Source organism: Rhinolophus ferrumequinum, chromosome 27 (assembly GCF_004115265.2).
Source record: "Rhinolophus ferrumequinum isolate MPI-CBG mRhiFer1 chromosome 27, mRhiFer1_v1.p, whole genome shotgun sequence".
Classification (NCBI taxonomy): Eukaryota; Metazoa; Chordata; class Mammalia; order Chiroptera; family Rhinolophidae; genus Rhinolophus; species Rhinolophus ferrumequinum.
In genome coordinates this window covers 3,321,614-3,349,368 of record NC_046310.1, presented here as the reverse complement: position 1 = coordinate 3,349,368, position 27,755 = coordinate 3,321,614, and the positions used below count along the sequence as shown (strand labels likewise).

Genomic DNA, 27,755 nt, shown 5'->3' with positions numbered 1-27,755 from the left:
TATACTAAATTGTGTTCAGTTATCCATTATAAACTCTCATTAGGGAAGAGAAAATACCTATTATAATTTTTTTCTAGTATATTTTAGCTTTACTTTTTTTAAAGCTTTATGCTAGCTGGCTACATTAACACATTATAAAATGTGAGGTAAATTATTTAAACCTCTGTTAAAATCACTCTAGTATAGGGTTACTGAAAATTTAGAGTATTTTTTAGCGTTTTACTCTCTTATACTAATTATAAACATAGAACTATCTGTACATTCAATCTTGACGATATAAAAGAATACACACCCATTAGGAAAATATTTGGAAAAGGAAAGGTAGCATGTAAGCTTTAAAAATTTGTATGTCAAAATTAGAATTTTGAGAATATTTAAAAATTTGCTCCAAATTGTTGAAAATTAATCTTTTTGTTCAACTAATTCACTTTTTAGCATATATCTTACAACTGCTAATAAGATTGGCACAAGAAATGCTATTCTGCTTTGCAAAAAAAAAAAAAGTATGACACATCTGTAATGGCCTGTTGTATTGCTAGCATGGAATAAAAACCTGAGTGACATTTAATTGAGAAAAATGTTCTTAAAACAAATTATCCATGTTAAGTGAGAAGAACACAGCTTTACAGAAACAAACTTTTTCATTTTGAGTAGCTATGTTAAAACAATGATTTATCACTAGTATTCTTAAATTGTTTTTATATGATACATAATTTATTAGCACATATTAATTGGGGAACTTTTTTCCTTACTCAATAAGACTGTACATTAAATAATATTAGAAATGAAATCCTCAATTCTGTTATGCATTAGAATATTGTGATGTGCCCGTATTTGAGAATGCCAGAGCCACAGGTCATGGCACGTGGTTTAAGGTCAACGAAAGGTTGGACTATGTATGCCATGATGGATATAAAAATGGAAATGGACACACCAGGGGTACCATAGTATGTGGTGACAATGGTTGGTCTGACACACCCACATGTCATGGTAAGTACTGTTTTCAGGTATTGTTATTTCAGGATTGCCAAAATTAACAAAATTTATTTAAAATAGTTCATTTTTTAACAAATTTCAATTATGTAAAGTCATGTTTAAGGAACAATGATTAAAATCAAGGTGTCTCCTTCTGAATTAAACTGGGTGAAGATGGTGTTTTGAAGCCCAAAGATAATAATCTGTTTAACCCAGTGCATTACTGTAATGTTTCCAATGGTCCGTATACATCATAGATTTCTGGGAAAAGTATAATTGTTTTTGCTATTCTACATGCAAGATGTTGTATTGTGTAAAACTTGGAACTCATGCCCAAAATTATACTTTCCTACAAATTCCTCTGCTGATTTGCTCCTGAGTGTCTGCTTTACACCACCCACCTGAGTGTTAATTTTTACAAGTCCTAAGGAGCTGTTTATTTTTGACTTTGACAAGTTTTGTGGACTATTATGTGCCTATCATTTATGTTTGCCAATCAGCTGTCTGCCTTCCAGCGTTAGAAATAGAACTTCCATCTGTAGAAAACTGAGTGGATGTAGAGTATTCTAACTGAAGGGAATAGTATGTGCAAAGCTTGGAAAACAGAACAATATTTGGGAAATATTGGGGTGAGCTGGTTCTACTGAAGAGTTGGGAGAATTTTAGGTGGACATTTGGATAGGATGATGGCTGAGGCAAAGCAGAGAACAGATTTGGGATAAATTTTGGTGGTAGAAAACATAGGTGATGTTACTAGATGTTGAGTGTACGAAAGAGTAATAATCAAGGGATTCACATATTTGTTTTTCTATTGTTTTGATAAGCAAGAAAGTGAATGGAAATGCCTTTTTGTAAGGTGGTGAGGGAAGGAAGAGTGCTTTGAGGGGAACATGTCAACTTTTGACTTGGGCACATGGTGGCTGAACTGTCATGGACAATCAACATTGGATTGTAAACGACAGAGTTGGATGTATGGTTGTAGCCAGGAGATATACACATGTGAGATTATCACCATGTAGACGACGACATCATGTTGGGAAAGAATACAGAGCAAAAAAGGAAGAGAACTCAGGACTGAGCCCTACAGCATTCCAGCAGTTAGAGGTCAGACAGAAGAAGACAGGAGCACTCAGAATCAAGAGGAAAAAAGTTGGAATGAATGTTTTCATACATGTGAAGAGAAGAAATTGATTAAAGGAAAAGGAAGTGCAGTAGGGGGATTAATAGTGAATCCTATGGAGTCAGCTTGGACGGCTTCTAATTCCATTCCACCATTGGCTAATGGTGTATCACAGGGCAACCGCCAAGCCAGTTTGAAGCTTCGTTCACTCTTGCTTATGTGTACAATGTTTCAATATTACAAATGTTTTAGTATTGCAAAGGAAGTTTTGCTTATTAGCCTAAATTCTCCATATGAACTTCTGGCCACAGTGCTTGCTATACAATAAACTCATGGGCATTGTAATCTAATTACATTATATTACAGTTACTGTGGTAAATGCTTCTAGTTCACTTGATATGTCCGGTTAGAAGACTGAAAATGTGGTGGATTTGGCTGCATAGAAGCCGACAGTAAGTGTAACAGAAACAGTTTTTGATGGAATAAATGGAGCAGAGGCTACATAGAATCCGCTGAAGGAAAACGATTAGTGAGCAACTTAAAACAGCATGTAGGCATAACTCTTTCAAGAATAAAGAGGGTCGGGGACTAAAACATTCAGAATATTGCTAGATGAAACTGTCCACTACAGGGAATAGATTTGTTTTGGTTTGGTTTGGTTTGGTTTTAAAAAGATGGGAGACATGAGAGCACACTGAGTGCTAAAGAGGATATAGCAGAGAGGGCAGCAGGCAGAGACTGAATGCATGAGGTAGGTAGTCCCAGGGAAGGGAAGAGGGAAAGGGAACCAGAGCCTCTGGGGAAGGACCGGGCTTTGAAGCAGAAGCTCATAGTTTCTAGTCTGAGACTCTGAAATTGAGTGGTGCGTGGCAGAAGGGAGAGAAGGGTTAAAATAAATACCTCGGACACACACACACGCACACCCATACACTGTTACACACGCACGCACACACACACACACACACACACACAAACTTTATTATCGAGATGGCACAGACACACTTAGCACTGCTTTGGGCCCAGTTAAATGTGCTTCATTCAGGCTGTCAGCAAACAGCTAGGAACAGGCTAAGAGAAAATGGTGAAAAATACAAATGGTGAAAAAGGCTTGCCTTTTGAGAGCTTTCATTCCAGTATGAAGAAAAAATAACCACAGTGTATTAAGCCAAGGAATGAACCAAATGATAAAAATATTTCTAATATATTTTTATATGACTGTGTTCAAAGACACAAAAGAATCTGAGGATTTGGAAACTAGGAGGAGATTGAAGGCTCTATTTCATGTAGGAAGGCATCCATGCACAGAAAGGTTGAAAACCAGTCTGGATAGAGAAAAAGTTCTGTGCAACAGCAAAAGACCAAAGAACTTGACCTATTTAAAAATATTTAAAGACCATGAGGCCTGGAGTCTAGCTACATAGGGGGAGAGAGATATAAGATGACATTGAAAGTGGAGGCAAAAGATGGATCATAAGGCGTTTGGATTTTATCCTAAATAGAAGGGGGAATTTTTAAGATGATCAAGAATTTCTTTCTGGAGTTATAAGTATGAAGCTGGAAACTTTTACAGTTTTGAGGGGCCTGCTTTAAGAAAGAACACAAAATACATAATTCTCAGGGCTTTGCAATGTCACTGGACAGGGCAGGAAAACATGAAGGAGAAGGAGCTGAAAAGACAGAGACAGCGGTACAGAGAAGCAGATGTGGCCAATATGGCTTCTATTGAAAAAATCATGGCAATTATGACCTTGTGACACATCGGTAGAAACACGCCAGCATGGTGTAAGCTACCAAGTATTAAATAAACAAATGACAAGTTAGTATTCTTTTCAAACATCATTCCTCAATCATTGCACACTGATTGGCTGATATCTGAGTTTACTTTAAATGTCCTGCAAGGCTTTGGGGAGAGGGTCCCAAAGGGGAAAGGTTGTTCTCACAAATTACATAAACCAAACAGTGTTTACAGCAAGCGTAAATAAATATACACTTCATAATCAAAAAGCCATGCCAACATTTCTAACTATCAGTGCTAGGATTTAAAATTTTGACTCTTGGAAACAGATAAGCATCTCTAATTCAGGCTATACTCATTCATACTCTTTAATAACATTTCTGAGTCATCGTCTCTACATAAATATAACAGCTGGAAATAGCCAACAGGGAAGATTATTTTGTTGTTGTTAAGGCAGCATTTTTGCGCAATATGATGACATAGAAAACGTATATCAAATGAGCACAAAATACGTAAACAAAGGCACACACAACTAAAAGAACTTCATAGAATATTAGAATAGAATTTTAGGAGAGGAATCACAGTGATTCTAACTCAGGTGTGATCTCCTCAACTAAGCTCAAAGCTCAATATTAAAACAAAAACAAAACAAAATTTACGGAGGTTTTTTTTTTTTTTTTGTATCATTACTTTAAAAGATAGTTTCCTGACATCTATTTTTATGATTGTGTGTTAATGCTTGACTTTTAGGTAGTATGAATTTTCAATTTGGTACGATTCCAGTCTTTGAATTCCAGGTGTTAATTTTACATATTAGTTAACAAGATGGAAGGATTCCAAATAAGAAAAAAGTACTTTTTTTTATTGGGTAATATTGGGGAACAATGTGTTTCTCCAGGTCCCATCAGCTCCAAGTCAAGTCATTGTCCTTCAATCTAGTGGTGGAGGGCGCAGCTCAGCCCCAAGTCCAGTCGCCATTTGCAATCTTAGTTGCCGGCAACCTGGTTGTTCACAGCTCAAGCTCTAACCAACTAAGCCATCCGGCCACCACCAAAAAACTGCATATTTTGATAATATTTAATACTGTCATAAATTTCACAGCTTCTAAAAATTTTAAGAAATAAATTTACACCTTTCTCTTTTGAATCAGAATAATTAACAGTTTATTAATAGCCAATACATATATATAATAAGTATAATAAGAATAGATAGTTGTATACTATATAAATATTTAGTATACCTGGAATATGCTTAGCTATGTGACCTTCAACATGGTTCTTCATCCTGTTTTCATTTTTATTTATTAACTTATAAAATATTAATTAACTTTTAATGTTCCCCTAACAGAAATACATTAGAAATGCCTATCTTGTATCTTCTGGTTCCCCAATTATTTTAAACAAAAATACCAATTTTTATTTAATCATGCAATTTAAAATATGTAGCATTAGTTTGTTTGTTTTTTAATGTGAGAGAATAGTTTTATGCCTAGATAATCCAAAAAAATACAGCATTAAATTTCATAAATGTCAGTGATATAAGCAAGTTAATTTTACAAATAAATTTTCAGGACACATGTATTGCTTTTCAATGAGTCCGATCTGAATGTAAAGGGTGTATAAAACCTAGGTAATGCTTTTCAAGAGAGAGGATTTATCCGATGCCTCTCTCTATGTGCAACACACAGCAACTTATTTTTCCAAGACATGATAAAATTTACTTTGGCAATGATTAATTATATATTCTCATTAAATTATCCGACCTTTTCTATAGAAAGAAAATGCACAGTTCCCGATATAGAAAAATACGTAATTGCTGAGCCAAGGAAAGACACATATAGAGTCGGAGACGTGCTGAAATTCTCCTGCAGAAACAGACTTCAAATTGTTGGACCAGATTCATCTCAGTGCTACCACTTTGGATGGTCCCCTGATCCTCCAACATGTAAAGGTAAATGTTTACCTGACAGTGCTGAAACAAGAATTCGAATATCGGTTATCACATTGTTGTTCTCTATTTGTTTCCTGTTGGCTTCCAGAGTGCCTGTAATCTAGGGCATTGAGCCGCAGACATACCTGAGGAGAACGTGTGTTGTCTAGTAGAGAACTCTGATTGCCTAACTAAAGAAACTAATCTTCCATTGTTTTTTGAAATATGTATTGAAAGTATCCATAGATACATATATTGTGTCTGACAGTGGACAGATTGCTGTCATCATATCTTTTTTGCCTACCATTCCACCATTAATATTGGACATTTTAATCAGCATGGGCTTCACTGCAATTTTCTCTGCATATGCATAAACAGTATTCAAACAACTTATAGTCAATTCAGCTAGGTGAACGGCTTAGTCAAAGTTAAAATTAGTTTATCAAATGCTTGCCTCAAATGATGGTATTTTTTCAAAAACGTTTTGAAAAAGTGTTTCCATGAAATATGAATATTGCTGTAAGTTACACAATGATATTTATTAATTGGTTTGCATATATTTTTAGAATATCTAGAATTTTGCACATGGTTTTTGGACTAACATATGCTTCCAATAAGCTAGTTTGGTATAAGTAACAGAACTGGGAGACAAAATAGGTAAATAGCATCCTTTGTCCTTTGTTTAAGAATGCTCTGTTATATAATGAAAAATAAAGTAAAGAAAAAGGTCTCTTCATTTTAATGAGCTTTAGGTTGTAAAATAGAAAATTTAACCATCAATTACATGATATTTCTACCGTAGAGCAAGTAAAATCGTGTGGTCTACGCCCTGAGCTCCCCAATGGGGAAGCTCAAAGTACCCCTAAAGAAGAATATCAACATGGTGAAGTGGTGGAGTATGTGTGCAAACCTAGATTTCTGATGAAAGGTTCTCACAGAGTTCAATGTCTTGATGGAGAATGGACAACCTTGCCCATGTGTATTGGTAATGTATACAAACATTAATATTTAGACTAGAGTCAGCACTGTTTATCGTCACATAAGCACATAAATTCGAATTTAAAGGTTAACGTGTGTTTGTGAAATTTTCACAGAGGAGGACAGCACCTGTGGAGACGTCCCTGCACTTGCTCATGGCTATGTGATATCCCCTGCCGCTCCCTATCACCATGGAGATTCAGTAGAGTTCAACTGCAGAGAAGCATTCACAATGATTGGACATAGATCAGTTACGTGTATCAGGGGAAGGTGGACCCAGCCTCCTCGGTGCATTGGTGAGAATACATTTCTCAAATTGACGTTCAGTAACATTTAATATGTTTATTGTTAAACTCTACTTGCAAGCATATCTTTGACATTTGGAGATATTCTTTAAAATGGCAGGTCATAAGTTATAGTGAATCCAAACATCTGTTGTTTGTAGTTTCATATGTGTCTGCAGAGGAAAAACTAGAAACTAACAATAGAATTTTATGAATCTGTCCCTGATATTAACATTGTTTATAAGTATAAAGCTAATTTGTACTCAAAGATGGCCAAAGTTTTCTCCTCTCAATGTTTATTTTGTGCCTCCCTCTAGTCTAGCTTTCACTCTTCTCAAGATGTTTGTTTTCTCCTAACAAACAAAGAAGTCCTTTCGGAAACCAATCCATCACAGACATAGTGACAATAACCACCACTCCACCTTTTGACTACATGTCTTCTTTCAGTTACCAACCCTTGAAGAGTATTCGCTTTTGTCTGCTCAACTCTGTGGGCCAGTCCTGAAAATAGGACTAGTTCTCAAGTCTCTGGTCTGTTTTGAATTAGTCTCCTTTATTTTATTTTTTAAAGGTTGTGTTACAAAGTCATTGCTATTCTTGTTCCAAATACTTGAATTTTCTTTGTTCTCTTCATCCTCACTTAGCTCTGATCATTAACAAATTATTAACAAATATTGCCTAGAGGCTCCACTAATATTTTGTCAAATTCAACAACGATTTCCACTTGCACTGAATTTTTGAAACACGGTAACTCTATAAAAAATTTCCAAGGTCTATGTAACTCATACTGGAGCCAGGAAAAATTTATTATAATGGCATTATAATACTAAGAGATTATAGGGTGATAGACATATAAAATACCTTCTCAAGGATCCTAAGAGTATATATATATACACATACATACACAAAAGAGGTCATGACTTTAAGCACTCAGTTAGTTTCTAATTCTGTTTTTTGGTCATCATGCAAAAGATCTGTTTTAATATTCACATTTTATTCACACTACATCTTAAATCAACTTTCTCATCAACTTACATTAATTTTATCAAAAGACTATAATTATACTAGCTCATATATTCTCTTTCCACCAATAATTGTTTTCATTTTAACATTTTAAGATTTGGGGTTAAAGACAATATGGAGAAACATATGGATGTGGACATTGGCACAGATTTCAAATGGGACCGATTTAGTCACGTGATGACTCTTCACTATGTATATCATCCATTAAGTGCAGCTCTGATGCTCTTGAGTCCCCCAAAGTGCAAAAGTCAAGAATCATATTCTTTTACTCATGGGTGGGATATAAAACTGAAAACAAGAAAAGACCAAGAAACCAACCAAAACCAGACACAGACAATAGTTTAGTGGTTACCAGGGGGAGGGGGACGTTAGAAGAGGCTTAAAGGGAGTTACATATGGTAACGGAAGGAGAACTGATGCTGGGCGGTGAACACACAATGCAATATATAGCTGATGTGTTACAGAATTGTACACCTGAAACCTATGTAACTTTACTAACCAGTGTCACCCCCAATAAATTTAATGAAAAATTTTAAAACATACAATCAGTTATTAAATTTAAAAATGTCTTTATGATGGATATTTTCTCTGAAATTGACTCTGAACTGACTGTACATGGGACTATGTCCATACAGAATAGCCCATCTCATGCAACATGACCAGGAATAGATTTGTTGGTGGAATTTCTAGGCATACATTCTAATTTCATTGTTCTATTGGTTTTATAGCTATTTTTTGTATTAATTGGTTTGATTCTTATTATTAGTTTCTTCATGGTAATATTTTCAATGTATAGAAACAGATGAACGTAAGAAGTGTAAATTATCAAAGTCAATTGCACGGGAGACAAACCTATCAAATAACGATGACTATACCCATAATATGAACGTAATTTACACATGTAGAGGAAAATCAGAACACAGACACTCAATCTGCAAAAATGGAGAGTGGGATCCCGAAGTAACCTGCACAGGTAAGCTGTTTATAACGTTTTCAAAATTTATTTCTTCCTACTTTGTAAAAAGAGTCTTGTGTCTTTTAAAATATTTTTGAACTATTTATTACTACAAATAATTTTCAAATTGGAATGTAATTTAGAAAGCAACCAAAAGACTGTTTCTAAATAATAATTGTGTCGTATGCATTAGTCAGCTATATAACAAACCACTCAGAAATGTGGTGGCTTTAAGTTAACATCTGGGCAGCAGGCGTCCTCTTACTGTTGGAATCCCATTTGCTTCCAGTTTCTTATATTACAAATGTGCCTGTGCCTATGGCTGTTATGTGTGTGTCTAGTATCTCTGTAAGTATCTACCTGTCTGTCTGTCTCTCTAAGTATCTATGTACGTATGCGCATATCTAGTCATCCATTTATCTATTTGTTTCTCTGTATCTACCTTGAAAACTCTGAGTCACATTGTCACCACCAATTCCGATAGCAAGGGGTTCATTCTTCTCCAACTAGAGGGCACCTTGACTCACTCACCTCAATAGTTTACCAATTTCCTCAGGCCTGAAATGTACAGAAAGTAGTTTCATACACATACAAAAACAAATCTACTGTCTACAGTTCCACTCCTCTTTAGATTGTCCTAAAGGCAACAAGTAACATTTACAGGCAGTGAAGTACAAGTGTTTGTCTACATTTTCTTCTTGAAGCTTTATAGTTTTAGCATTAATATTTAGGTATATATCTATCTTCTATTAATTATTAAGTGTGGTGTAAAATAGGGATTGAAGTTTTTTTTTGTATATGAAAATCCAATTGTTCTAGTGCTATGGGTGAGAAAGACTGTCAAATGAAAATCAATTAACTATGGAAGTGATGGTTTATTTCTGGCCCCTCTATTTGGCCCATTTATTCATTTATCTATCCTTATCCCTGCCACGTATCCTGGATAATTATAGCTTCATACTAAGTCTTGAAGTCCGATACATTTTCTCCAATTATGCTCATCCTATTCAAGATGTTTAAAATTATTCTGATGTTTTCATTAATATAGAAATTCCAGGGAAAGCTTATCAATTTCTGTACAATATCAGCTTGTATAATAAAAGAAATGGCATATATAATGATATATAAATTAAGAATTGACATATTAGCCACATTGAGTTTTCTAACCATAAACATTATCTCTTCAATTATTTATTTATGCTTCTATTTTCCCAACAATAATATAAGTGTAGATAATTTCCTATTCTAAAATTGTATTTATATTTTATATTTTTAATATTAACATGCAATTTTTCATAATTACGTTTTCCCAATTTTTCTGCACATATAAAGACATCCACTCAATTTTTGTGTATGATTTTATACTCTGAAACTACACTATTATGTGATTCATTTTAGGTGCTATTTTGTAGATCTGTTACAATTTTCCTTAAGCAAGTGTATCATTGCAAATACAATATTTTATTTCTGCCAGTCCCTTTTTATTTTAGATGTTTTGTTTGTTTGTTTTATTGCACTCATGAGCACCTTCAATAAACCTTTGAAAGGAAGTGATGAAAACAAACATCTTTATCCTATTCTTGACCACTGGGAAGGATATTCAGCATCTTACCACAAGTATAATGTTAGTTTAGGATTTTGCTAGATGCCCTTTATCAGATTAAAGGAATTTCCTTCTCTTCCCACATAGCTGAGTAAGGACTTTCATTATCAACCTCTGCTCAATGTTTTTAAATGCTCTTTATGCATTTATTCATAGGATAATATGTCTTTTTTAATTCTGTTAATACAATGAATTACATATATAAGTTTTTGATCACTGAATAAATCTCATTCCTATACTTGGTGGTGATGTTATTCTTTCTCGATTTCCATGTACTCTCTTTGCTGATATATTTTTAAGAATTTTTGCATCTATATTCATGGAGGATATTAGTCTAAAATTACTTTTCCTTGCAACGTCTCTGTCAGGTTTTGTTATCAGAAATATGATGGCTTCATAAAAACCCACTGAGACATGTTCTCTGCCCCACTGTGTCTGAAAGTACATGTGTAATATCATTACACGTAGTGTTATTGTACTAATTTTCTCTTAAAGGATTGACAGAATTCACCTGTGAAGGCAGCTGATAGGTAGTTTGATGTTAATTTAGAAGGTTTCCTTGATGAACAATTCAATTTCTTTAATAGGTGGTGGTCTATTCAAATTTTCTATGCTGTCAATGTAAGGAAGTTGTGTTTTTGAAGAAATAGCTCCATTTTACCCAATTTATCAATTGGCTGGTTTTCTATTGTTTAATAGTCACTTAGTCTTCACTCTCCCTCTTGCTTCTGTAGTATCTTCTCTGGTATCACTCCTTTCATTCTGAGATTGATACTTGTTTCTCTCTTGTACCCGATCATTCTTCATAGGGTGTTGTGTTGTTTTGTTTTGTTTTGTTTTTACATTTTACTAATATTGTCAAAAAACCATTTAAGCACTGTTAATATTCTCCATTTCCTCTCTTTTCCATTTTTTTGCTTAATTGGCATTCACTATTTTAGCAAGCTTTATCAATTTTCTGTTTTTCTTTCCTATTTTTCTTTCTCAATTTTTTCAATTTTCTCCTCTCTCTGGACTTACAGTTTCCTTCCTTCTGAACATTTTGATTTTCATTTTACTCTCTTCTCACTTTTTAATGTAGAAAATTAAAACATGGGTTTAAACCATCCTACTTTAAAAATATAAATCTTATGTAAAACTCCATCTTTTTTCTTCTAAGTGCTTAGCTGTGTCTCAAAATATTTCACTTCCATTTCATTTTCATTTAAGTCAGTGTGAAATATTTTCTACTAGACCATGTGATTTCTCCTTTGACCTGTCAGTTATATACAAGTCTGTTATTCAATTTCCAAATATTTATTTTCTTTTACCAGTTTTATTGTGGAATCATTGGTGTATAAAGAACTACACATGTTCAATGTGCACAATTGATGAATATCCTGTGTTTGCATAATTTATTCGTATCGATTCTAATGTAATTCTCTTGTCAGAGCTTGTACTGGGTAAGATTTCAGCATTTTGAAATTTATTCATGTTTTTGTTATTGTACCACTCATTTTCCATCTTTTCGATGGTCCCATTTTCATATGAAAGCACACGTAGACTCTAGTTTTCAGACCTAGTGAAAAAGGTTCACATTTGTGTTAAAATTTTTCGATGCCTTTTTAAAAATTCTTGTCTATCTGTCCTATTAGAATTAGAAGGCTATCAGTATTAATAACTAGAATTGTGGAATTGGATATTTATTTTTTTAGTTCTATTCATCTTTGCTTTGTCTATTTGAAATGTTTTATCTACATATATAACTGCTTTGTGCTTGTGAATTAATTTTTATGATTATAAAATAAATCTATACCATTTGTAATACTCTTTGTCTTACAATCTTTGTTGTCCTATTTTAATACAATCAATAAATTTAAAACAATGGATCATTGCCATGTGATAATGGAATTCCAAACAAATTTCAATTTAAAAAGTCCTTAAACCACACTCCAAATTAAAAGCAAAAATAATAAAATTAGAGACCTACAGACCTTATTCATCCATCTCAAAAAAATGGAAAGCTGAAAAAGAGCTTTATCAATAATTATCAAAAAGCAATAGTTTAAATAAAATGACAATGATTGCAGTGCCCATTGAAATCTATGAGATACAGCAAAAGTGTAGATATTTATAGCTTTCAAACAAGCTTTATAGAACAAAGAACAAAATAAAAGCAAAATAAAAGACATACACCCAAAGAACATAAAAAAGACCATTGCATTATAATTTGGTCTTTTAGCGTATATTATTACTGACATTTCTGTTTACTGAATTATCCTTTTAGCTTACGACTTTTCATAGAGAAATGTAATTTTAATATTTTTAGAAGTACGAAGATGTCCACCTCCACCACAGATTCCCAAAACTGAAAAAATGACAACTACAGTGAATTATCAGGATGGAGAGAAAATATCTATTCTGTGTCAAGAAAACTCTCTCATTCAGGGACCAGAAGAAATTGAGTGCAAGGATGGAATATGGCAGCCGATTCCACGCTGTGTTGGTCAGTGGTCCTCACCTGCTATCCTCTTCTTCCTAAGGAGGGTAAAACTCCCTGTGCTTTGAGCAAAGGAGCCGGATGCAGGGCTTCCTCCATATCTATTCCACCACATCCTGCAACGGGAAATGACAGTCTAGCTGCACAAATACAATCACTTTCACTGTGAAATGAACAGAGACAAAAACTTTAGCTCACTGTGTAAATGCCAGGTACAATTTCTGTTTATGTGTAGTGTCCACCCCCTAGGAACAGGACACGAAGGGAAGGGCATTTAGAAGAAGCGGATGGTGGCATCAATTTTAGGCAGACATATTTCCTTGCAACTTTTAAATACTTTTCAGGTTTTACATAACTTAATTTGTTCAAATTATCCTTATTTCAAAATCCCAAGTAGCATTTGATTTTATTTCGCAAATGAAACATTTATCTCTGGGCTTGATTCTTTGATCTGTGTTCTTCATATAGAAAAACTTCCATGTTCTCAGCCACCTCACATCGAACATGGAACCGTGAATTCACCTATCTCTTCAGAAAAAGGAGAAGAAAAACATGAACCCCACACTTACACACATGGCACCAAATTAAATTATATTTGTGAAGATGGTTTCAGGATATCTGCAGAGGATGGGATAACATGCCACATGGGAACATGGACTTCTCCACCTCGGTGTATAGGTAAGGACAGCACACAAACTAAAATTCTATTTTTGGTGCAAGTCATTAAAATAACCAATTGTCTTCAAAGTCATGAGACATAATTCTTTAGTGTTCTGAATATATAAAACCATTTTTATATGTTTTACATAAATTACCAAACTATTTGCATGACCGTATCAATCCTATTTTTGTTAGTTGGCTCATTATGAAATCACTTCTAGTTCTAGTGTTTTTTATACAAAAGGCTGTGTAGTGAAATTAACCTACCTATTCATATAGGTATACTTATTCATTTTCCTACATATTCATATAGGTAGTGAATGGTTCACCACTAGGTCTTTGAAAAACATTGATGTTCTTTCAATGTCCCTTCTGATTTCTTACAATATATGGCACTTTCCTTAAGATGATTACTTCTCAGTGTGTTTCCCTTCATTACTCATGATTGGCTACAGCAGCGTTGATGGTCCCACTTATAAATATGTTGATATTTTTATTCTCGAGTTCTTGGTCAAGTCACAGTTGTTCGCCCACCACAATGGTGGTTTCAGGAAGCATTTGTGCACCTTCTCTGTAACATATTAGCTCCTGTGTGGTCATTTCATTTCAAAACAAGTACCACGTCTGACAACCAGTATATAAAACTTATTTCAGAGTTAGTACAATACGCAGTCACTCTTTCTTCTTTTCTTAGGACTTCCTTGTGGACCACCACCTTTGATTAGGAATGGTATTGGACCTAAAATGTTAAACAGTTACCCATATGGAATAGAAGTGACGTACAGGTGTTCCAAAGGATTTGAGATTGATGGACCTGCATCTGTAAAATGTATAGGAGAAAGATGGTCCCGTCCACCAGAATGCATAAGTATAGTGTATTTCATTTTATTCTGAGTCTGACAAATAGCTTTGATTCAGAACATTAATGACACCAGTATGAATCCAGAATTTAACACGGGAGCTCTGGGGAGCTCTGGGTTCTGGAAGAGAATTAATTAGCCCTAGTAGTCAGAAAAGTTCAGTGACGCGAGCCAGAATATTTCATTGTGACATCACCTTTTGCGCACTTTCGACGTGCTCTGAGGACCATTCTCAGGTTTCTCATCTCATCCTGTATCACGAATCTCACTGTTATTCAATTTACTGTTGGTTTCTCAGATATAGCCCTATAAACATATCATTTCTAACATATTTGACATAATTGTGGAAATAGATTTTGACAGAAGCAAACAGTAACAATATGTCATAGCGTAGGAGGACTGTACGGGCAAAGAAGAATGGGAGTGCAAGAAGTTTGGTCTCAAGCGTTACCTGCATCCATATCTCTCCAGGCTTTAATATGAAAATATTTGTTAATGTTTCAAATGTGTTTTCATGTGGGGTGATTCTCAGTGTAAGGGATTAAAATTACTTCAGTGAGTCTTTTCTGTCATCAGAAATCACAAGTCTTCATATTACATATTAGGCTATGTTTTTATTTGCTTATGTTTACCTGTTTTTTTCTTTGGTTTCTCAATAAATCAAATGATACCTTTTCTTAGAGTCTGAAAGAAAATGCGGTCCCTCTCCACCTATTCAAAATGGAGACATCACCACATTCCCATTAGCAGAATATGCTCCAGGGTCATCAGTTGAATACCAATGCCAGTTCTTGTATGAACTTCAGGGAAACAAGCAGATAACATGTAAAGATGGAAAGTGGTCAGAACCACCAAAATGCTTTGGTGAGTACTTCGATGTTATCATGCATTCTGAGAAAATCAGTGTAATGAGTGTGAGGTTTTCCTGTTTATAATCAAGTTTTGATGAATTAATATACAACAATTGTACCGATTGCTTGTCTACCAAATATGCATATGTGAAGAAACAATTTAAAAATTCTTAATTAAGCAACAACAACAAAAGGGATTCTTTAATAACAGCTCTTTCTATGATAATTGACATTACGAATGTTTCATTATGACAGTTAATTGTCACATATTAAACATGGTTCCTCATTTTTACATCATTACTTGTGTGTATTGATTCATATGTAAATGATGGATTTTCAATGAGTTTTTTTGCAAAAGGTTTTGAGAAGGAGTTCTTTGCCAAATATAGAGGATTCTATCTGAAAGTCGGAAAATATGTGGAAAATGTTTGTATGCTACTTAATGTTCTATGTTCATTTTTTTCACCTTCAGATACATGTGTAATATCAGAAGAAATTATGGAAAAACATAATTTACAGTTTAAATGAACTTATGAGAAAAAACTTTATTCTAGAACAGGTGACATAGTTGAATTTGTCTGTAAAAGGGGTATCGTGAACAGTCACCAAAGTGACTGTTTGGTGACTGTTTAGTGAGAATAAAATGTATATTGCTTTCCTTTCAGAAGCCAAATGTTCTGACCCACCCAGGATTGCTAATGCCATACTCGTGAGTAAGCGGAAGAAATCGTATAGTTCAGGAGAAGAACTGACTTATAAATGTGACGAATATTACCAAATGGAGGGATCCAATATTGTGCAGTGTATAAAGGGCAAATGGATAGGGGAACCAACATGCAGAGGTAAGGCGATGACATTTTAAAATTTATTTCTTAAATTGCGTCTAGCACTGTTAAAAAGCAGACATAGTTATGTTTCAGGCCCAGTCAAAGAACGCTTATGCCACCACGAAAGGGATGGCACGGGTACACTATCGCTAGTCTCCTCTCCCCTTCGTTCTCAGAGTGCGGTCCAGGGATGGCAGGCACTGCATCTTCTGGGATGTTGATAGAAATGCAAATGCAAGTTCACAGACACATTCAGACTCACAGTCAAAGACTCCACGTGTGTGCCTGGGACTGTTGTAACAATTCCCAAAAGAGTCCACCCGCACCTTAGTTTGGGAACCTGCACGATAGCCGATTATGACTCCATATCTACCTGAATCTCTCTGAGGAATTACACTTGGCTCATGGTGGTGTCCTTAAACATTGCGCCCTCCCCAAAATCACTGCAGTGTTTTTATCAATTATACATTTATTTTCTTCTTATGTTTTTACAACTCATATTTTTTGGGTCCGTTGACTGTACATCGTCTTCCTTCAACAAAGGTGTTTGTCAAAGTGTGTTAATTCCTGACTTTTCTCTAAGGAAGTATGTACTTGTGTTTATTTTTCTAAGAGCTTAAAATTACAATTCAATTGTACATGACAATTGAAAATTAAATTTTTTTGTCAAATAATCTCTTTATTATGAGTTTCTTGCGGTTATACATTCATTTTTAATTTATGTAATGTATAATATTTATTTTATTAAACTCAAAGAAAAATGTCTAGAAAGAACGTCATTTTTGTTGGCCTCAAAGATGTTTTTTAAACTTCTAGAGGGGATGGGAGAGGAATTTAATGTATAGAAGCTTAAATCTTAAAAAAATGTATTGTTTATCTCCTTTACTAAATTTTACATGTAAATTTAGAAAATTATTGTTTTTCATGACATATTACGCATTGATTTTAAAGCTCCCTGAAATAACGCATATATCGGAATTCCTTTTGTTCATTTGTATTGAAAATGGTCGTTACATTAGAGACATGTTCTTTCTTCCTATTCAGATGTTTCCTGTGCGAATCCTCCCACAGTGGAAAATGCTCGTATTCTAGACGGGATGCCTAGGTATATATCTGGTGATAGAGTAAGTTATGAGTGCATCAGACCTTTGGCCCTATTTGGGAATAGAGAAGTGATATGTTTAGATGGAACCTGGTCAGAACCACCTCAGTGCAAAGGTAAAGCATCTTATTTCTCTTCCCTAATTTTGGAGAATACATTAGGGACAAAATATGTTGCTATAAATACATAGTGAAGTAGTTTCTATGTAGTAAAACAATTTAGTGCACATAAAATGATGGTGCTTAAAACCCAATTCTTTTTATGGACTGATTTAAAAATATGGTCTATTGATATTAGGAAAGCTTCAACCAGAGTAGAATAGTTGGACTCATGGAACATTCCCCATCTTAAGCATTAAGACACTCAGTTTTTCCCGAGGAATAAATATATTAAAGGCAACTTAAGTTCGTTTGGCAGACCTATAGAATTCCACTTTGAGACCTGGACGAGCTGGGGCGGATCATAGAACAGGATATAAATTTGGGGTTCTTCAGCATATGGATTATATTTAAAAGTGGGATGCGAGCTGATCTCACCCAGGGAATTAGCGTATATAGAAAAAAATTCTGAGAACCTGGCATGGGGTACTCCAGGGTTTGGGGTTCAGGAAACTCGGGGTATCAACAAAGGATATATGATATTATCCACTTAAACTTCGGCATGGTGTATATTTTACCCAGTGTTTCACTTTGAGCCTACCTATGTTTTCAAGTATGAAGTGAGATTTCTGCACACCGCAAATAGTAGGGTCTTATTCAGTTGAAAAATGGGCAGAGGCCATGAGCAGAACTTCTCCTAAGAAGAATACAAACAGCCAAGAGATATATGAAAACAATGAAGGTATTTGTTAATGTTTCACATGTGCTTTCACATGGGGTGATTCTCAGTGTAAGTGATTAAAATTACTGCAGTGAGTCTTTTCTGTCATCAGAAATCACAAGTCTTCATATTACATATTTTGCTATGTTTTTATTTGCTTATGTTAAACTTTGTTTTTCTGTGGTCTCTCAATAATTAAATAATACCTTTTCTTAGAGTCTGAAAGAAAATGTGGGCCCCCTCCACCTATTCAAAGTGGAGACATCACCACATTCCCATTAGCAGAATATGCTCCAGGGTCATCAGTTGAATACCAATGCCAGTTCTTGTATGAACTTCAGGGAAACAAGCAGATAACATGTAGAGATGGAAAGTGGTCAGAACCACCAAAATGCTTTGGTGAGTACTTCGATGTTCTCATGCATTGAGAAAATCAGTGTAATGAGTGTGAGGTTTTCCTGTTTACAATCAAGTTTTGATGAATTAATATACAACAATTGTACCGATTGCTTGTCTACCAAATATGCATATGTGAAGAAATAATTTAAAAATTCTTAATTAAGCAACAACAGCAAAAGGGATTCTTTAATAACAGCTCTTTCTATGATAATTGACATTACGAATGTTTCATTATGACAGTTAATTGTCACATATTAAACATGGTTCCTCATTTTTACATCATTACTTGTGTGTATTGATTCATATGCAAATGATGGATTTTCAATGAGTTTTTTTGCAAAAGGTTTTGAGAAGGAGTTCTTTGCCAAATATAGAGGATTCTATCTGAAAGTTGGAAAATATGTGGAAAATGTTTGTATGCTACTTAATGTTCTATGTTCATTTTTTTCACCTTCAGATACATGTGTAATATCAGAAGAAATTATGGAAAAACATAATTTACAGTTTAAATGAACTTATGAGAAAAAACTTTATTCTAGAACAGGTGACATAGTTGAATTTGTCTGTAAAAGGGGTATCGTGAACAGTCACCAAAGTGACTGTTTGGTGACTGTTTAGTGAGAATAAAATGTATATTGCTTTCCTTTCAGAAGCCAAATGTTCTGACCCACCCAGGATTGCTAATGCCATACTCGTGAGTAAGCGGAAGAAATCGTATAGTTCAGGAGAAGAACTGACTTATAAATGTGACGAATATTACCAAATGGAGGGGTCCAATATTGTGCAGTGTATGAAAGGCAAATGGATAGGGGAACCAACATGCAGAGGTAAGGCGACGACATTTTAAAATTTATTTCTTAAATTGCTTCTAGCACTGTTAAAAAGCAGACATAGTTATGTTTCAGGCCCAGTCAAAGAACGCTTATGCCACCACGAAAGGGATGGCACGGGTACACTATCGCTAGTCTCCTCTCCCCTTCGTTCTCAGAGTGCGGTCCAGGGATGGCAGGCACTGCATCTTCTGGGATGTTGATAGAAATGCAAATGCAAGTTCACAGACACATTCAGACTCACAGTCAAAGACTCCACGTGTGTGCCCTGCACTGTTGTAACAATTCCCAAAAGAGTCCACCCGCACCTTAGTTTGGGAACCTGCACGATAGCTGATTATGACTCCATATCTACCTGAATCTCTCTGAGGAATTACACTTGGCTCATGGTGGTGTCCTTAAACATTGCCCCTCGCCAAAATCACTGCAGCGTTTTTATCAATTATACATTTATTTTCTTCTTATGTTTTTACAACTCGTATTTTTTGGGTCCGTTGACTGTACATCGTCTTCCTTCAACAAAGGTGTTTGTCAAAGTGTGTTAATTCCTAACTTTTCTCTAAGGAAGTATGTACTTGTGTGTATTTTTCTAAGAGCTTAAAATTACAATTCAATTGTACATGACAATTGAAAACTAAATTTTCTTGTCAAATAATCTCTTTATTATGAGTTTTTTGCGGTTATACATTCATTTTTAATTTATGTAATGTATAATATTTATTTTATTAAACTCAAAGAAAAATGTCCAGAAAGAACGTCATTTTTGTTGGCCTCAAAGATGTTTTTTAAACTTCTAGAGGGGATGGGAGAGGAATTTAATGTATAGAAGCTTAAATCTTAAAAAAATGTATTGTTTATCTCCTTTTCTAAATTTTACATGTAAATTTAGAAAATTATTATTTTTCATGACATATTACGCATTGATTTTAAAGCTCCCTGAAATAACGCATATATCGGAATTCCTTTTGTTCATTTGTATTGAAAATGGTCGTTACATTAGAGATATGTTCTTTCTTCCTATTCAGATGTTTCCTGTGCGAATCCTCCCACAGTGGAAAATGCTCGTATTCTAGACGGGATGCCTAGGTATATATCTGGTGATAGAGTACGTTATGAGTGCATCAGACCTTTGGCCCTATTTGGGAATAGAGAAGTGATGTGTTTAGATGGAACCTGGTCAGAACCACCTCAGTGCAAAGGTAAAGCATCTTATTTCTCTTCCCTAATTTTGGAGAATACATTAGGGACAAAATATGTTGCTATAAATACATAGTGAAGTAGTTTCTATGTAGTAAAACTATTTAGTGCACATAAAATGATGGTGCTTAAAACCCAATTTTTTTTATGGACTGATTTAAAAATATGGTCTATTGATATTAGGAAAGCTTCAACCGGAGTAGAATAGTTGGACTCATGGAACATTCCCCATCTTAAGCATTAAGACACTCAGTTTTTCCCGAGGAATAAATATATTAAAGGCAACTTAAGTCCGTTTGGCAGACCTATAGAATTCCACTTTGAGACCTGGACGAGCTGGGGCGGATCATAGAACAGGATATAAATTTGGGGTTCTTCAGCATATGGATTATATTTAAAGGTGGGATGCGAGCTGATCTCACCCAGTGAATTAGCGTATATAGAAAAAAATTCTGAGAACCTGGCATGGGGTACTCCAGGGTTTAGGGTTCAGGAAACGCGGGGTACCAACAAAGGACATATGGTATTATCCACTTAAACTTCGGCCTGGTGTATATTTTACCCAGTGTTTCACTTTGAGCCTACCTATGTTTTCAAGTATGAAGTGAGTTTTCTGCACACCGCAAATAGTAGGGTTTTCTTCAGCTGAAAAATGACAATGAGCAGAAACTTCTCCTAAGAAGAATACAAACAGCCAAGGGATATATGAACACAAAGAATGTATTTGTTAATGTTTCACATGTGCTTTCACGTGGGGTTATTCTCAGTGTAAGTGATTAAAATTACTTCAGTGAGTCTTTTCTGTCATCAGGAGTCACAAGTCTTCATATTACATATTTTGCTGTTTTTATTTGCTTATGTTAACCTGTGTTTTTCTTTGGTCTCTCAATAAATTAAATAATACCTTTTCTTAGAGTCTAAAGGAAAATGTGGGCCCCCTCCACCTATTCCAAATGGAGACATCACCACATTCCCATTAGCAGAATATGCTCCAGGGTCATCAGTTGAATACCAATGCCGGTTCTTGTATGAACTTCAGGGAAACAAGCAGATAACATGTAGAGATGGAGAGTGGTCAGAACCACCAAAATGCTTAGGTGAGTACTTCGATGTTCTCATGCATTCTGAGAAAATCAGTATAATGAGTGTGAGGTTTTCCTGTTTATGATCAAGTTTTGATGACTTAATATACAACAATTGTACCGATTGCTTGTCTACCAGTTATGCATATGTGAAGAAATAATTTAAAAATTCTTAATTAAGCAACAACAGCAAAAGGGATTCTTTAATAACAGCTCTTTCTATGATAATTGACATTACGAATGTATGATTATGACAGTTAATTGTCACACATTAGACATGGTTCCTCATTTTTACATCATTACTTGTGTGTATTGATTCATATGTAAATGATGGATTTTCAATAAGTTTGTTTGAAAAAGGTTTTGAGAAGGAATTCCTTGCCAAATATAGAGGATTCTATCTGAAACTCTGAAAATCTGCGGGAAATGTTTGTATGCTAGTTAATCTGTTATATTCATTTTTTTTTTTTACCTTCAGATGCATGTATAGTATCAGAAGAAATTATGGAAAAACATCATATACAGTTTAAATGGACTTATGAGAAAAAACTTTATTCTAGAACAGATGATTTTGTTGAATTTGTGTGTAAAAGTGGGTATCGTGAACACTCACCAAAGACTGCATTTCGAGCACGCTGTCGGGAAGGCAAACTGGAGTATCCCATTTGTGTGAGAAGATGGCGATAGAACAAAGTCATGAAAGTATAATATGCACACTTATTTAGAATTTTTGTTATTATTCCAATACTTCTCAATTTTTTTCAAGCATTGAAAAATCAGAAAATTTTTATTCATAAATCAGAATTTGTGTAAATATTATATGGAGGATGTCATGTAATCTGAGAGACCAATCTATCACTTCTTAAAAGCATCTCATTAAAATGTGACAAACCAAAAATCTGTGTGTTTATTCATAAAACATCTACGGGCAGAAATTAGATGCAGTCACTTGAGATCCTGGCTCCATCCACCATTCTCCAAACTGCTAGAGCTTCCTCCATAACTTCGGAGGTGTTCTGAGGCTCTTATACCAGAGGAAATGGAAATAAAGGCTTGTCTCCATCTTCCAAATAATATCACTGCACAAACATGTAAAAATAAAACTACGTCATACCTGTGTTAGCTATAAGATGTAAGAGTTTATTACTTAGTTTTGCTTGTCTCTCAATAGCTAAATATACCCCAAAATGATGAAATACATGATGTACAAGATGTCTATTCACCCACATAATAATTCACATAAATCATAAAAATGAATTAGAATCTCACTGGGTGCATAACTATTACAACACTGATGTGAAAAGTGATCAAAATACAATATCAAGTGTAAACATACACCCACACCCACACAATATGCTTTGAATAATGAATAACTGTGCATAGAACAAAGATTGGCAGGAAGTACATTAAAACACCATAACTGTAGCTGAATTTAAAGAAAATCGGGGTAAGAATCGGTGTTCAATTCCTATATGTTTACCTGTATTTTCACCTTTTCCTGTCCTTAACATATATCACTTTTGAAGCACAGGACTATGTCAATTTAAAATAAACATACAGAAAGTAAGGTAACATCTGTCAAGAACTACCAAGAACCTAATAACGTTTTCATAATTTTGCTGGTATAAACGGTTTTGGAAAGATTCAAACACAAGTGTCCAAAATATGATTTCTATGTTCATACATTTCGAACACAGAATTAATTAAAATCAGTTTACTAAACATTTTTGATTTCTGCGAAAAAATGTCAACTTTAAGTTGAAAATTAATACGTAAATAACCTAAAAGTAATTTACAGCGATACCTTGTTACTTCCTGTGGCATCAAATCAAGTGGCATTCCTAAAATGAGAAAACTGGCTGTCACCAAGGAGCCAATTTGTGCAAATCTGTATTAGTGGTGACAGCCAAGATTCTCACGTGTAAAGGAACATTGCTACCATTGGCAAGTTCTTTGCTACTGACATAACATTTGTACATATGCTATGTCTGCAAAACCTTTCACCTAATAGGTGTGGCATCGATGACACTTGTCTATAATCAGTTATTACACTGTTGGCTACAAAATGCTCATTTTTAAGATCAATTTTATCATTTTTTTCTGTGTTTATAAAATGTCACTCTTGTATAAAGATGAATGTGAATTTACCGACTCCGCTTCAAGTTTCACCTAAAAAGCTATGGTAAATCTTTATTTTTCGCCCTTTCATTTCTATTTTATTTCGTTTTATTTATTTATTTACTTACTTATTGATTTACTTATTTATTTATTTATTTATTTATTCATTTGGAGTAAGGAGTTATAGGAAAGACCTTCCATAATAATCTTAAAGAGTTCCTATTTTTAAAATTTTGTGTGTGTCAGCATGGATTCCTAAAGTTTCATTTATTCCATTTGTCACAATTAATTCCATTCATTATTCTGTTGGAAGCTCACATTATCCCAAATTTAGCTAATGGGTGCTTCTTGAACTGGCTTTTCATTGCTTTTAATATATCCCCATTAGTCTTTCAGCATTTCTCTTCTTTATAGCACAACGCCATGTTCCAGGCTCACTGTACTCTTATCCTGGCCAACACCCATAATCATATAACTTTTCAAGAATTTCTAGTTTGGGGGAGTTTTAGGGTTTTTCAGGGTTTCTTTTTTTTTTTTTTTTTTGAAGAATAGTGTTTAGACCCAAGAATTGTGTGCTAGTGGTGCTGGATGGTGGTGTTCAATAGTGTTGAAATGTCTTTACTTCTAGGGTCTTCCGATTGTCAGATCTTTGAAGTAGAAATGGAATTTAAAATTCATTAGTGCTTATTAGATTTTACAGTTCAAGTTTCATAATGCAGCATTATAAAACAACTCTGAAATACATTTTCTCTTCCTCTTTACTTCTCTATTTCTTACATTTCATTTTCATGAAGATAACATCAAAATTAATACTAATATTACTGTTAGCAGCTAAACTACTGAGTGAAGGTTAAAATAGCCTTGCATTTATTTTGCCCCAGGATGTTTGACACTGAGTGTCAGTACTCTTCTCAAAGTGACTTGAACTAATTCTTATCTTTGGTTGGCTCGCTAACAAAATTAATGGAGTTTTACATATGGTGGTATTAGTATATTTTTCAATATTTGATTTTGCTGCTTCCTCTTTTAGTTTGACCTTTGCGTTTGTTTGTTTGTTTATGAAGAACACCAACATGTTTTAAAAGTTGAAGTGATACGAGAAGGTTCTATGCAGGATGGTCTTACTTCCATCATACTTGTTCCCTCATTTAATAAAGGTATAATTTTATCAGTTTCTGATTTATCTATCCCTTGCTGTTTCCATTGAGAATGTATCTCACTGAGCCATCTGCTATTTTCCTATTATGATAATGAGTGCTATGATAAATATACTTAGGTGGGCATACTGTCAAGATAAACTGCTAGAAGTGAAATGAATGGATCACCACGCAATTTCATAGCTATGTCTACTTCTTTTCCATAGAAGTCTGTATCTTATTCTGTACTATCCTAACGAGCCTCCCTTTTTTGGTTTGCCAACTGAGGAAGTTGTCAGCCTTTTAGATATTTTTCTCTGTGTCTAGATAATAAATGGTATCGCTGTATCGTTTTAATGTGTATTTTGTTATTATAAATGTGATTATTTGCATTTAAGATATCTAATGACCATTGGCTTGGATTTTTTTCCTCTTAATTTTCTATTTAAGATACTGGTCCCCTTTTCCTATTATTGTTCCTTGTTTAGAATTCATAAGATTATCACTTTCCACATTTCTGTGATAGGAATCACATATATTGTCCAAGTTGTTATTTGGCTTTTGATTTCATGTTTTCTAAGCAGATATTTTTGAATGATATGCTCTTCTAATTACTACTTATATTATTTATTCCAGTTCTGAGTCATAGTTTTAAATGTTCTGTTCTTAACAAATGCTCCCATAGATTTTGTGCTGAATGTGTGGGGTTTCTTTTCTTATGTGGAGATCTCTACAACGAAACAGAGTGTGAAGGAATGAATTTTATTTTTCAGAATGACTCTCCAGTTATCTACGAGTATTAAAAACATTGTCTTTTGCTAGTCGTTTGAATTATGACTTGGATCACATAACAGTTTCTTTGTGTGCGTTTCCCTTTCTATACTTTCTACTATAATCCACTTTCTATCTGTCCACTCTGGGGGCAGCACCAACTGTACCATTGTAAAGGCTTCTTAAATATAATATGCAGTGGGGCTAGCTGTCACCTAAGTGTCTCCTTGTGTTTAGAGCTTTGTGGCTGTTGTTCTCTGTCTCTGGCAACATTACAAAAAACTTGTCGTAATCAAAATAAAAGCTATGGGTTTTTGCATTGTGTGCTCTGCTTGGTTGAAGATCACTTGTGGTCTTTAATTCAGAAATTCATCTTAACAGGAAACTAATCGGTCATTTTGGCAAAAGTTATCTCAGACTTGCAGAAAGCTTAGGGTGTAAAATACAGCATGTCCTATTGGATAGGATCAGGAGACCCTGCAGCCATCCAGGTCTATACTTCATGTCCCCACTTGATACCTGAGTAATAAGGAAATGAAACCCTGTGTCAGTGAGGGAGTCATCTAGATTTGGACATGTCAAGTCCCATAAGGGTCTGTACCTCTCAAAAACAACAAATAAAAAACTTGAGCAGAACTTCAAGGATATGGAAAGGATAACAATGATATAGAAACCATAATACTCAAAACCCCAAAGCTATGGCTGTTCCCCAAGTATCATCAATGTTGGCTGTGTTTCTTCCAGCAGACATGACATTTTCTACTTACATTTTCTACTTAAAGAGATAGTATTACAATAAGTTCGATTCTGGGTTCTTTTCCTTTGAAATAAAGAAGAAAGGGATTTGTGAAAACTTTCTCAGGAAATTCGTAGTATGGACAAATGTGTTTATGAACTTAAGAATTATTGACAATGCTGCTGAGACTTCCGCTACTTTTCTTTTTGGACCAGTGTACGTTTGCATTCTTCAGAAAGAATATTGCACTGTTTTCCTCAGATGTTCTTTGTACGTTTCTGAGCAACAGGAAGAGTCAACGCATTGGTTCCCCTAATTGTGGAATGAGGGGAAATATGATGGAAAAGTCCAAGCGAAGCCAACAGAACTGCCTCCACCAAAATAATAGTAGAGTAAAATCAATACTTTGACGCTGATGGATTTCAAGGACTGGAAAGATTCGGGGAGGAGGTTTGGTTCCTACTAAATCCCCATCAACTTGCTGCCTATGTGGCTCGTGCAGCAAACAGATACATGTTGGAGATGACAGTGGATGAGTGTAAGCCTAACCAGACGCACCAAATGCACCTGTTTACCTGATGTTGTTTCGTTGAGTGAGCACGTTGAAACAGCCCCTGTAGTATCTTAGGACATGCTCATGTGTAGCTCTTCATCGGGCAAATGCTGCTTTCTCTATACTTGTCAGGGAAGACCAGTCAAAGCAGTTTTCTTCTGGTTGGAAGGGCATCGGGACACCTTCACTGCCCTACCTCCGGAGTCTATCAGCAGTGCAGCCCCAGGTCATCACCTCGTTTGCAGCGACTTGACTCACCTTTCCCGTCCACGAGGAAACAGTCTGGTCCATTCCACTGGTGATATTATGCTCATTGGATCCACGGAGCAACAGTGGCAGACGTTCTAGGCTGACTGGTAAGACATTCGCATGCCTGGTGATAGAAATATAATAAATTCAGCAACTGTTCAGGATCCTTGTACCTCAGGGAGATTTCTAGGGATTGGGGATGTGGGGTATGTTGGGATAGCCCTTTTAGCTGAAACACACGTGCGTGCGTACACACACACACACACACACACACACACAGACACACACACACAGACACACACATTCACACTTCCCCACAACCTAAAAATCCAAAGTGCGACACCTAGTGGGTCTCTCTAGATTTGGGAGGCAACATAGCCCTCATTTAAAGATGCTCCTCTAGCCCATGTATTAATAATGGTCCCCAGAAACTACTGGTGCAAGTGAGGCACAAAATAAGAAGAGGCTTTGTCACAGGTCCAGG

General features: G+C 35.0%; 2 protein-coding genes across 10 annotated transcripts in view; both read left to right on the top strand.

Annotated features, from left to right (window-relative positions):
* Positions 1-22,606, top strand: part of CFH (complement factor H) — a 79,986-nt gene extending 57,380 nt beyond the window's left edge. For 3 of the 9 annotated variants that reach the window (XM_033099415.1, XM_033099408.1, XM_033099405.1), the window contains 5 exons: positions 18,417-18,599; positions 19,250-19,426; positions 20,455-20,628; positions 21,541-21,723; positions 22,187-22,606. In XM_033099415.1, coding sequence (XP_032955306.1) covers positions 18,417-18,599; positions 19,250-19,426; positions 20,455-20,628; positions 21,541-21,723; positions 22,187-22,395 — 926 coding nt within the window. In that variant the 3' untranslated portion in view covers positions 22,396-22,606. Of the gene's footprint in view, positions 1-813; positions 991-5,603; positions 5,781-6,561; positions 6,745-6,853; positions 7,034-8,840; positions 9,018-12,910; positions 13,088-13,549; positions 13,760-14,435; positions 14,610-16,117; positions 16,295-17,323; positions 17,498-18,416; positions 18,600-19,249; positions 19,427-20,454; positions 20,629-21,540; positions 21,724-22,186 lie in introns of all 9 variants that reach the window. The other 6 variants (XM_033099414.1, XM_033099407.1, XM_033099409.1 and 3 more) reach the window with 6 other exon arrangements.
* On the top strand, positions 15,273-16,111 carry LOC117018562 (complement factor H-related protein 2-like; the record flags this gene model as incomplete). The annotated part of the gene is given in 2 exon segments (XM_033099628.1): positions 15,273-15,465; positions 15,925-16,111. Coding segments are annotated over 2 exon segments (354 nt in total), but the record flags the coding sequence as incomplete, so codon positions are not given.
* Positions 22,607-27,755: the final 5,149 nt, after the last annotated feature.